Source organism: Miniopterus schreibersii (genome assembly GCF_964146895.1).
Source record: "Miniopterus schreibersii genome assembly, chromosome: 3".
Lineage (NCBI taxonomy): Eukaryota > Metazoa > Chordata > Mammalia > Chiroptera > Miniopteridae > Miniopterus > Miniopterus schreibersii.
In genome coordinates, this window is record NC_138103.1 from 22,745,312 (window position 1) to 22,757,415 (window position 12,104).

At 47.5% G+C, this 12,104-nt stretch overlaps 1 protein-coding gene across 13 annotated transcripts in view; it reads right to left on the bottom strand.

Annotated features, from left to right (window-relative positions):
• Positions 1–2,260: 2,260 nt before the first annotated feature.
• Positions 2,261–12,104, bottom strand: part of SYT17 (synaptotagmin 17) — a 65,475-nt gene continuing 55,631 nt past the window's right edge. For all 13 annotated transcript variants that reach the window (XM_081132724.1, XM_081132725.1, XM_081132730.1 and 10 more), the window contains one exon: positions 2,261–3,622. In XM_081132724.1, coding sequence (XP_080988850.1) covers positions 3,426–3,622 — 197 coding nt within the window. In that variant the 3' untranslated portion in view covers positions 2,261–3,425. The remainder of the gene's footprint in view (positions 3,623–12,104) is intronic.

Sequence of the window (12,104 nt, forward strand, 5' to 3'; positions counted from 1 at the left end):
ATTCTTTCACAGCTCTAGAGATCAGAAGTCCGAAATCAAAGTGTGAGCGGAGGGCCGTGAGGGAGGGAGCTGTGCCAGGCTCTCTGCTTGGCTGGTAGATGCCCACTTTCTCCCTCTGTGTCTTCACTGCATCTTCCCTCTGTGTGTGTCTGTCTGTCTCTGTGTCCTAATTTCCCCTTTTTATAAAGACACCAGTCATACTGGATGGTGGCCCACTGTCATGACCTTATTTTAACTTGGTTGCCTCTGTAAAGACCCTGTCTCCAAATAAGGTCATAGACTTAAATCCTGGGGGCAAGGACGGCAACATATCTTTTTTGAGGGGACAGGACCCAGCCTGCAGCAGGCGCTAGAGTCAGAGGGGCCTGGGCTGGCAGCCTCGCTCCATCACTGACTGGCCACTTGCTCTCATTAAACCTTGGCTTCCTCCTTCGTTAGCAGGGAAATACTATCTCCCAATGCGTCGCTGCATGAAGACTAAATGAAATGCCTGGCACTTCACCAGTGTTAGCAGGCCCCCGTTATTACCGAGGGCAGCAGATGCTGGGCATCCCCACCGCAGAGCCCAAAGTCCACCTGAGCTCCCCTGTGGCTGCAGGCACCTGGCCGTGCACACAGGCCCTGACCTGATTTAGCATGTGCACCTCTGTTCTCTGCCCCTGGGGTTTTCTCGGTGCTGTGGGAGGGTACTCAGCCCACACAGGACAGTTCTAAAGTGCCAAACATTTAATGCCCCCAGGGGCAACCCTAAGCCCTGAGGAATGGGGTCTGTAGTTAAACGATCGTTCCCTATAATGATCATTCTCAAGTGTGTTCCGCCTGGGGCCCTGCGTGACTGAGCCCCAGCCGCCCACAGCGGTAGTTCATGCAGCCCTCACCTGCTGTTCACCTTTCCCTCAGCAGTCTTCTGTTTATGCTTCCTGAGGTCACCTCCCAAATAAACTCTCTGCACCCAAGTCTTTGCCTCCAGGTTTGCTTTTGAGGTACCCCAAGATAACGCGGAGAGAAGGCTGAGAAGCTGTGTGGCTTGTGCACGGGCACACATCAAGGGCGTGCTGGGCCCAGGGCTTGAACCATGATTCTTTGGCTGCAAAGCCCATGGGCCCAATCACCGCATTAGCTTACCTCTAGTCCTGAATGCCTGTCTGCACCTGTCCGCCCTCCTCGTTTGCTCTCTCATACTTTCACCCTTGGTGAGAAAGCCATTTTACAGAAAAGGACGATGTCTTCTCCTCTCTCCTGAGAAACGTGACCTAACCCTGACCTGCATTTCCCCTTGAGCTCCATGCCACCTTCACTCCAGAGGGGAGACACCAGAGGACCCACGAGGGACCCTGCAATGCCCAATGTGGCCAGGAGGGGTGAAGCCATCTCAGGTAATTTCTCAACCCAGGGGTATTTACCTGGGTCAAGCCCTGAGCCAATAAAAAGCTAAATCGCCATGGGTCTTACCCTGAACAAGGGGACAGTTTTATAGAAAAGAGCCTCAATTTCCTCATCTGGAAAATAGGGAGAACAATAGCTCCTGCACCAAAAGGCTGTTGTGAAGATTAAATTTGATTATGCACATACTGGGCTTAGCACACACAGTAAGGCCACAATAAATGGTAGTTGTTATTACAAAAGCTAAATAGAAACACAAGGTTCTTCCTGTGGGGAGGACAGAAAGGAGCTGATATTTCTGTCTTGGAAAATCAGAATGTGGTCATTTAAGCTGGATCTTGATGAGGAGTATGAGTTGGGACACTTAAGCTGCTGGTAATTATGATGTTCGTTGAATGGGGAGGGCCTATCCAGGGGACAGAGTGATAAACAAAGCCCTGATTACCTCATTTGAGCACCTGGATCCAGCTATGCCTGAAGGCGGACTTCTTTTGTCACTTAAACTAGTTTGTGTTTAAATCTTGTCTCCTCTTTGTATGGGTTCTCTTATTAGTCATCAGATTGATATACTTTAATGTTTCAACTGTTCTTCCTTCTGAGACTACAATTTAATGTCACCAACAATGTTTAGCACGACTGGCTGTCTGGTTCTACCCACTGTGGCCCTTGAGTCTTCCAGCTGAGGGCCTAGGTACCGTGGAGCAGAGATGAGCCATACCTGATGTGTCTGGTCTTGATTCTTGACTCCCAAAACCCATGAGTGTAATAAATACAGGTGCTTTGAGTCATCAGGATGGTTTGTCACACAGCAGTAGTAACTGAAACACCCTCCCACCCTCTATGCGCCGTGTCCCCGAAGAAAACGGTAACTCGAATGCATGGCACAAATAAATAATCTTTAATTTCAACAAATAGTTCCCCAGTATACCAGACAATATGCTGTGGGAAAAGATACAGAAGCATCCAACAGAGAGATCTATTCTAACTACACTAACTCCTTAGCACAAGAGAAATGACTTCGGCTCACACACAAATACAGAAAGGTCCTCAGATGTGTCAGGGAAGGAGCTCTCCCTGAATGAGGATGTGGTGGCCGTTTTAGTCCATGTCACTGTCCTTTGCAGGTCTGCTGTGAGTCACAATCACCATGATTTGGTCAATAAAAATGCTGTTTTGCTCTATCGTGTTCTATTTTCTTGACATAGATACACACTACGGTTACTGAAGATGGGGTCTTGACAGACAGGAGGACACTGGGTGCGAGTTCACCGATGGGAGAGGCAGAGAGAAGGGAAGGCCCGGACTGAGGTCCTGGCGGCTGCCTTGCTCACCGAGGGGACACGCAGGCACACACACGTTCACCTGTGAGGGCACACGCACGAGAACACCCACGTACACACCCACAGGGAGTGCCCAGGGGTAAGCTAACATAAGGAAAAGTTCAGTTACGCCAGGAGAGGTTTCTTACACTGCGGTGTGTTTGGTTGCCCACTGGCTCTCCAAATAGTCTAATCTATTTATCACGTCCACGGAACAGGAGACGAAGTACTCACACTCTGGAGGAAGGTGTCAGGTTCGAAGGACCCCAGGGAACAGCAGCCTGTTCCAAAGTCACCCTGTGGGTGCACATTTTGGGCACGGGGGCCGGGCCTCCCCCACACTCTTGGAAAATCTCTTGGTGGAGGCTGGCACCGTTTGGGGGGGCCCTTTCTCTGGCTTGAAGGTTGGAAGTGCATTTGGGGGGGGGGTGTCACAAGAGCAAACACTGCCAGTAAGTCTCACAGCAGTGTGCACTCAGCTCGCGGCCTACGGATGGGGCTTCCAGAGAGTTCTCAGGCCTCACTCATCGAGGGTGGCCGTTTCGTGATCAAGAGTCAGCTTCTTCTCAGGTCTGAGAGAATCTGGGGTGTGTGTGTGTGTGTGTGTGTGTGTGTGTGTGTGTGTGGTGGGTGTGGATGTAATAGGTAGATGACACGATGACACATTTTTTGTCTTTAATTTTTTCTTTTTTTTATAAATGACACCCGCCTCCCCAGCAGCCCTCAGGTCACCTCCAGGGAGGCAGGAGACACGCGGTCACACTCGGCCCGGGACCGGAGGCTGTGCCACTGCTCCACGGCCGTGCGGTGGGTGTTGAGCATCCGCCGCCAGTGGTTGGACTCCGAGGGGCCCGACGAGTATTGGCCGATGACGATCCTCCCGATGAAGTCGTTGCTGCTCTTCATGTTGTGGCCGAACACTGGGGAGCCAGGGACCGGGCGGGGGACGAGGCCGGAGGGAGGAGGGGGGTGGAACGAGGGCGGGCAGAAAGGAGACAGAGGCCGTTAGTCTGCGCGTCCCTCAGCCGCAGGCACAGGCCCCGGCTTGGGGGACGGGGAGAATGCCCGGTGCCCTGAGCTCTCCTCCCGCAGGCCGTTTCCCGCGGTGTCCCCAGGCCAGGCACGTCCCGCCTCCCAGCCTTTGCCCTGGGTGTCCTATCCGCTGAAGAGCTGCCCCCACTGCAATATGCAACTTGAAACTTACGGCCGGTTGCCACACCGCCTACAGAGCTCGACGACTGGATAGTCCTGGTGGCACAGGCTGCCATCAGTGAACCCAGCTGAGTGGTCACACTTGGGTTTCTCAGTCACAACACTGTTGACATTCGGGTAATTCTTTGTTGTGGGGGCCTGTCCTGTACACTGCAGGGGGTTTAGTAGGACCTCAGGTCTCTACCAGCTAGACACCAGTAGCACCCCTTCCCCAGCTGTCACAACCCAAAATGTCTCCAGACATGGCCAAATGTCCCCTAGGGGGGACCGGGGGGGGGGGGGGGACAAGTCATTCCAGATGAGAACCATGGGGAAACTCAGTTTCCCCGTTGGCTCAATCACAGTCTTAATAGTACTTTACTTCACAAGTCGTTGTGAGGTTTTGATGAGATAATCTGTGTAAAACTCTCGGCACTCAGTGCCTCCCCGGCACACAGTTAGCACTCATTTAATAAGACTGCTATTTCGCATCTACATTTGTCTGTTGACCTATTTATTTATTATTTTTCCTTTTCATTGAATTTATTGGGGTAACACCAGTGAACAAAAATTATACAGGTTTCAGGTGCACAATCCTACAACACATCATCTGTATACAAGTTAAGTCTCCGGCTCTGGGGACCTTTTTAAAAAGAGACTTCACGTTTGCCCTGTTCCAGGGAACAGAGGCAAGTTCCCTGATAGAAACGGCGATGGCAGTTTCTTCTTTCCCTTGCTGTACTGTATGTCTCTTTGGAAAGCTTTTCTTGTTAATTCCAATGCAAGCTTAATTTGTGTCTTTCAAGCCTAATGAGATAGTTAGCCTGATTTATCTTCCCAGCCAAGTTCCGCCTAATTCTTTATCTGCGTGTGGGTAGTCCAGGCTTGCCATCTCACTCCCGGGAAGGCAGGCTGCATCTGGGTTATAAATGAAGGGCTGCAGAATGGGAAACATCACAGATTCACCCAGCGTGAGCCCGGCCAAGGCGGGCTGCATCCCAGGAGGGAAGCCATTAACAAATAAACCAGCTATAATATGCAGCCCCAAACAGAGCTTCAATGCTAACGAGCCTCTGTGCTCCCCTGTGGGGTCCACATCAGAAATTCCAAATGATAAAAATGGGGGAGGGGGGAGAAAAATGTAAAAAAAAAAAGAATAAAAACCTCATCCATTGTCTAATAACCAAAAAGATCCAGCGTGAACGAAGCTGAGTGAACTAGGCTAAGTGAAACGCTACACATCTCAATCAAGTGTCCCATACCTGTCAGCTCCACAGACAAAAATTGGACCATGTATATTTTTTGTACATTTGGTAAAGTACTCAGTATGCACAGGTGGACCTCATTTTCATGAAAATTAGGAATGGAATCTTTGCTTAATAAAGAAAACTGCTAAGGAGCTTTCTGGTGCATTTGAAAAAAATTGTTTTTGAATAGGTAACACTCGACTGTTTTGAGTCACATTTGATGAACAGTGTAAGGTTTGATTCACCAAATGAGAACACATTACCAGAGTCCCCTTCTCTATGGGCATCGAATCTAAAGCAAGACATCATCATTATTATTATTATCATCATACTATGTTTTTACTGATTTCAAAGAGAGGAAGGGAGAGGGGGAAAGAGAGAGAAACATCAATGATGAGAGATAATCATTGATCGGCTGCCTCCTGCACGCCCCCTAGTGCTGATCGAGTCTGTAACCTGGGCATGTGCCCTGACGGGGAATCGAACAGTGACCTCCTGGTTCATGGGTCGATGCTCAACCACTGAGCCATGCTGGCCAGGCTAGTATTATTATTATTATTTTAGCAAGATATATTATGAGACTATTTTAGGCCCCATTTGGTTTCCTTCCCCGGGGGTAAAATATTCTTTCTTCCTCTGCTTCGCCAAAGCTCAAATGAAAATGCAGAAACATCTTAGTAAATAAATATAGGTTTTGTTTCCCTGAGAAAGGGATTTTAAGAAAGAAAATCTCAGACACTATCATGCATTGTTGGTGAAAGGGAAAGTTGGCTCAACTTTTGAGGTAAGTTCACAGTATCTACTCAAAATAAAAACATCATAACTTGTGATCCTGCAATTCTACTTCTAGGCATTTACCCCATAGAATTATCTGCACAAATAGACAAAGATATACATACAAGGATATTTTCTGCCTCAGGAATCGGCAAACCAGAGCCTCCAAGCCAGATCTGGCTGCCCCGTTTTTTGTGAGTTTTGTTGGGACTCAGTCAAACCCACTTGTTCACATCATGTCCACAACATGTCCATCATGTTCACTCCTTTGCTCAACAGCAGCCCAGCTGAGTAGCTTCAGCAAAGACCATGTGGCCCACAGCTGAAAGTACTTACTATCTGGCCTTTTACAAAAAAGTTTGCTGATCCCTGCTCTAGAATATTGTTTATAAGAATGAAAAACGGGAATAATAAAAATGTCCATGAGGAAGTGTGGCCCAGGCTGTGGGTGCCCTGCCCACCCCTCAGCCCACCCTGCAGGCTTCCCGAAGCTTCTGTGGATAGTGTCCTACCACGAGCATCCACGGCTCTCTGCCTAGGCCACACCAGTCTATGCCAGCAGTGTGATTCATGGTGGGGGGCCTTGGGTCACTCAATATCGCCTTGACCTCGGAAGGGGCGGGAGACTAGGCTGAGCCACTTGGACCGGCAGCCATGCTTACGTGACTGACCCCCAATCAATATCCTGGACACCAAGGCCTGCGTGAGCTTCCCCGGTTGGCAGTACTCCGAGTGAGCTGCCACACTCTGTCGCTGGGAGAATTAAGTGCTTCCACAGGACTCCACTGGGAGAGGGCGACCAGAAGCTCGTGCCTGGGCTCTCCTGGACTCTGCCCTGCACGCCTTTTCCCTTTGCTGACATTAGTCTGTATCCTTTTGCTGTAATAAATTATAATCGTGAGTATAACAACTCTTCTGCGTTCTGTGAGTCCTTCTATCTTCTATCACTGAACCTGACTGGCCTGCCTCCCTTCCCAGCTCGAGAACCAGTGCTTCCTGGGATCCCCTTCCTAGGAGCCTGTCTGCACCCAATTCATTGTCTTAGGATCAGGTTTGGTGCGCACCCAGACCAAAGGAGGCTAATTAGATAATTTCTGATATAACAATACCATGGAAACCGATGTTGCTGTTAAAAATGAGAAAGACCTATAAATACAAACAGAAAAATCTCCAAGACCTATTGCTAGGAGACCACAGCAAGTTGCAAGACAATACATGTCAACACAATCTCTTTTTGTTAAAAATACATTAGTATATAGAATAGAAAACAATATCTGGAGGAATGTTCACTATTAAGAGTGGCTCGCTCTAGGGAGGGAAACCAGGGGACCTTTCGCTTTCGTCTTATGTTAGTGTGTACATTTTAACTTCTTACAAGTACATATTATCATGGAAGGAAAACAAAGGAAAAAAATAAGTCCCTGTTAGAGAATCCACATCTAAGACACCAGAAGGGGAAGAAGGCTAAAAGGAAGTCATATCCCACACTCCTCCCGATTTGCAGTCACTTGATGAGTCACTTGGCCCTTGAGGGGTGGGAGCCTCTAAGTGATTCAGCCTTTGAGGCAGCTGCTGCTGCAGCCATCGGAGTTAACTAGCAGGCTCGGCAGTTGCAAATCACTTGGTCAAGTTATGGCAAATCAGTTGGAAAGTTTTAAAGTCTTTCAAAAACCAAGCATTTGAAATGCAAATTATAATAAGCTGAAGCTGAATAAAACTAATGATTTCTATTATAAAAGCTGCCTGGGAGAACAGCAAGATTTGCCATCGCTGTGAATTCCAGGGAGTGTGTCGCTGGAGAGGACAGGGAACGAAGGCTGAGTACTTGCAGAACACAGAAAGGGGCTCGGAGGCAGTGGGCCAGAAACCCTGTGCCCTCCACTTTATAGGAAAGGAAACCAAGTCACAGAAGCTAGCTGGTGATAAAACTAGCAGTACTTGCAGCTAATAACCTGTAAGGGACGCCAATTCCTCCTAACTAGTCCCTACAATCCTCTTCAGAAACAATCACATCTAGAAATGTTGTTGCAAGGCACCCACACATTCCCACCGGCTGCTGCAACAGGGGCCTCATTTTGCTACAGTCACTAGTATGTTCCTGACAGTGTATATGCTCCGATGTACCCTAGTCATCTGGAAGCAACTTTCCCACAACGTGCACAGTCCAGACAGTGGCAAGAGGCATCTGGACAGTCAGGACGGATGTCACAAAGTCCATGCACAAAACCCAGGAAGCAGGCTCCTCACATTTTCTCTAAGAACCTAGATCCTACGCATGGATTTAGACATACTTCGACTAAACTTGGTCATCTGCTTTCCCCGCCTGCAGTAATTTAAATTAATTTAGCGGATTGTGACTACCAGACAGATACAAGGACTTAAATAAGCCCAGTAGGACCGGGCCGTTTGATGAAGGGCAGACACCCTTTACTCCTTCACAGAGCCCAGAGATAGTCACGGTGTGGCCAGGCTTTAAAGAAGCATGGAGAGTGACACTGCTTTGTTAAGCACCTACTAAGTGCATGGCCCAGGGCTAAGCAGGCCACTTGGATTAACTTTATTTTCATGTCATCCCTCTAGCGTAAGGTTTCTCATTGTCAGCACTACTGACATTTTGGGCCAAACCCTTCTGGGTTGTGAGGAGCTGTTTTGAGCATTGTAGGATGTTTAGTAGCACATCTGGCTTCTACCCACTAGGTCCCATTAGCAGCCCTCTCCCCAGCTGCGACAACCAAGAGTATCTCCAGACATTGCCCAATGTCCTGGGGCGCATAATCCACGCCCCCCGACACCCACTGAGAAAAACTGCTCTAAGGGAGCTATCACTGGCCCATCTTGCAGGCGGGGAGACCGAGGGCCTGCGAGGTGCAGGTGGAGCACACACCGCTCCAGACAAGATCTGGTTGCCCTGAGTGAGTCAGGGGCAAGTTGAGTCTTTCACATGTTGATATTTGTTGCAAAAAGGAATTTGTTCTTCCCTCTTAGAGCTAAACTCTTTGGCTTGCTAATTTAGTTTGCCAAGATGATTCTGGAAGGGAAGCTGGATGACTTAGAGTGTGGGTGTGATAAACATTGCAAATTAAAAGGGAATAAAAGAATCTCGATCTTTACCAACGGGAGCCAACTTGGCAGCTTCCCCGTTTTGCATGTTTGGTTCACAAGGTTTTGTCCCCATAGACAGCTCCGAGTCTGGCAGCACAGTGCAGGGGTGCCCCCAGATCATGGCTGTCCTCCGTAATCCACCTCTTGGTGCTGGATGCTCTAACTCAGCAAAACCCATCCTGGGCTGTTTCACAGTCCTCCCTAATTCCTCCCCACGGAGGGATCCCCATGCTCATCAGGGTGTTCATCGGTTATCCTGACCCTCGGAGGAGCCCCAAAGCAGCCTACACATCCCTGTTTCTTGCCCTCTCCCTTCCCCACGGGCTGGCTCTGACACCCCCCAATGAAGGTGGTACCCATTCTTCAACTTCTACAAAACTTCCCCAAACTATAGCACACCCTCTTTTTTCTTCTCTCTGAAACTTAGCAGCTGTTTCAGGTTTTTCTTCAAAACAAGGTAGCTCATATCCCTTCCCTGGGCCTCAGTTTCCCCATTTATACGATGGGTGAGTGTCTGTAGGTTTTAAGGCCCCTTTAGCTATGATGTTTCTTTGGTTCTAAGAAGTTTCATTCGTGACTTAAGGGTGATTTTTTTTTAACTTTTCTTGGATCACTTTCTGATTCATAGCAGCTGTTTGGGCAGAACTTTTTCTCCGTATTTTTCCTTCCAACAGTCAAAATGACAATTTAGATAGCAGTATTATAATTAAAAATCAGCAATAATGAATCCTGAATTCTGTAAAGCAGGCACTGAGCAAAGTACTTTATATACATTTTTTTTTTTTTTACTTAATCCAAACCACAATCCTATTAGGGAGGGTGCTACTTACATCCCTGTTTGGCTGATGGGGAATTAGAGGGTTGAAAGGTTGAGGGCTCAAGGTCACACAGCCAACACAGGGCACAGCAGGAATTGAAACTCAAAACTTGGCATCATTTTTCCTTCTCCCACCTCAGAAAGAAGTCTTACCCATTCCCCTCTTCCACTGACACTGACATGCTACAAGGACAAGATTTAGGAGCAGAAAGACATTGTACCTGTGTGCCTTGGAAGGGAGTTAAATCCTCAAGCCGGCAAGTAAGGCAAGAGGTGCCAACAGTCAATGGCCCTTGAAAACCCTTCACAAAGGTGCCATGTTGGAGACCTTCACACCGTCTCTCTGGGGTCCAGCATGGTAGGGTTTACCTCCAATGTCTGAATGGATGGCTGCTTTTTCAAGCATGCAGCAGACAAGGAAGTTGTCTTATGTTTAGGGACTTTCGATTGAACTAAATAATAATAGCACCTAACATTTAGACAGCACTTATCATGTGTTTAATCTACACAATGACTGCTTACAAGGTAAGTACTATTATCTCCTTGGACCTAAAGGACACATGCTGGCATCGTGGCCTGCTGTCCTGAGCATGGACCTGGAGGAAGCCTTGAATAGGCCTGGAAACCAGCATGGGTCATTTGGGTGGGAAATTCTGGGATCCTAGTACTTGGAGGTGATCTAAAAAGATATGGGCTCCAGGTGGGCACATTTGCACAACTCCTTGGACTCCTTGTCTTCAGACCCCTCACCCAACTTAAAGCACAAGGCCCAGGCTAGAGGCCCCTTTTATGTACTAGTTCTCAGCTAGGGCCAGTTTTGTTCCCAAATTTGGCAATGTCAGGAGACATTGGGGGGGGGGATGCTATTGGCATCTAGCAGACAGAGAACAGGAATGCTACTCAATATCCTACAATGCACCAGACTGGCCCCACAACAGAAAATTATCTGGTCCAAAATGTCAACAAGATTGAGAACCTTGCCTTAAGGGAAAGGCGTGTGTGATAGGGTTTCCTTCCATCAAAACCTAATCCTTCCACGGCCAGCAAAGGAAAGTCACTGAGATCTGAGAGACTGTGCAGATCTACAGGGAAAAACAGCTGGGAGACTTGGGGAGAGGGAAGGAGGGAAATCACATCATCTGAGCTGGAGAGGGTTTGGGAGCCTGACAGATGAAATTCCAGAACAAATTCAGGGTGAGAGAAAATTGGGAAGTGGAGGAAGGAGCTCCTGAGAAATGTTGCTGTGGCTTATGAATTAAATCTCTCCTTCCTTAGGACACAGAAGTCAAGATTGAAAATCCTTTACAAATTCCTTTGGACCACAGCTGGACCATTTCTGTGTGTGGAAACTGAGCCATGTGGAACCTGCATTTAGGCAGCTGACATATGGTGTGAATCATGTTGATCTGTGTGTGAATCACACCGTCTTGGAGGAAGCATTTAAAGTGTGACTATAAAGTAATGTGCTTGTTTTTACAAGAACAACCAAAATTTATACATCTGAATGAGGATCGTCTTTGTACATTTGTCTTAGAGATGCTGGCATTGCTTTGGGGGAAATGTTCTCTCCAGAACGAGTTACAAGATACCTATTGAAACTTTACAGGGATGAATCAATCAAATCTTCCCCCTCCATCTTCTAAAATAATTGAGAAATAATTGAGAATATAAAGTAAAAATATCATGAACGTGAAAATCACTTGTGTGAAGGGTGACGTGAGTGGAGCCATATTAAAATAGAGCTGAAGTAGCCATTTCAGAGAAACTGCCTTTTACATCTTTTCTTTTTTAAACATTTATCTTTATTGTTGAAAGTATTACAAATATCCATTTCCCCCCCATTTATCTCCTCCACCCTGTACCCCTCCCCACCCCCATGTCTTCACCCCACTATTGTCTGTCCATGGGTTATGCATATAAATTCTTACATCAATCTTTCCCCACCCACCCCCACCTTCCCTCTGAGATCCCTCAGTCTGTTCCATGCTTCTGTCTCTGGATCTGTTTTGTTCATCGGTTTATTTTGTTCATTAGACTCCACATATGAATAAGATCATGTGACACTTGTCTTTCTCTGACTGGCTTGTTTCGCTTAGCCTAATACTCTCCAGGTCCCACCATGCTGTCTCAAAGGGTCAGGGATCCTTCATTTTTACAGCTGCATAGTATTCCATGGTGTAAATGTCTGAGAAGATGCTTGATATGATTTCAATCTTCTTGAATTTGTAGAGCCTTGTTTTGTGCCCTAACATGTGGTCTATCTTTGAGAAT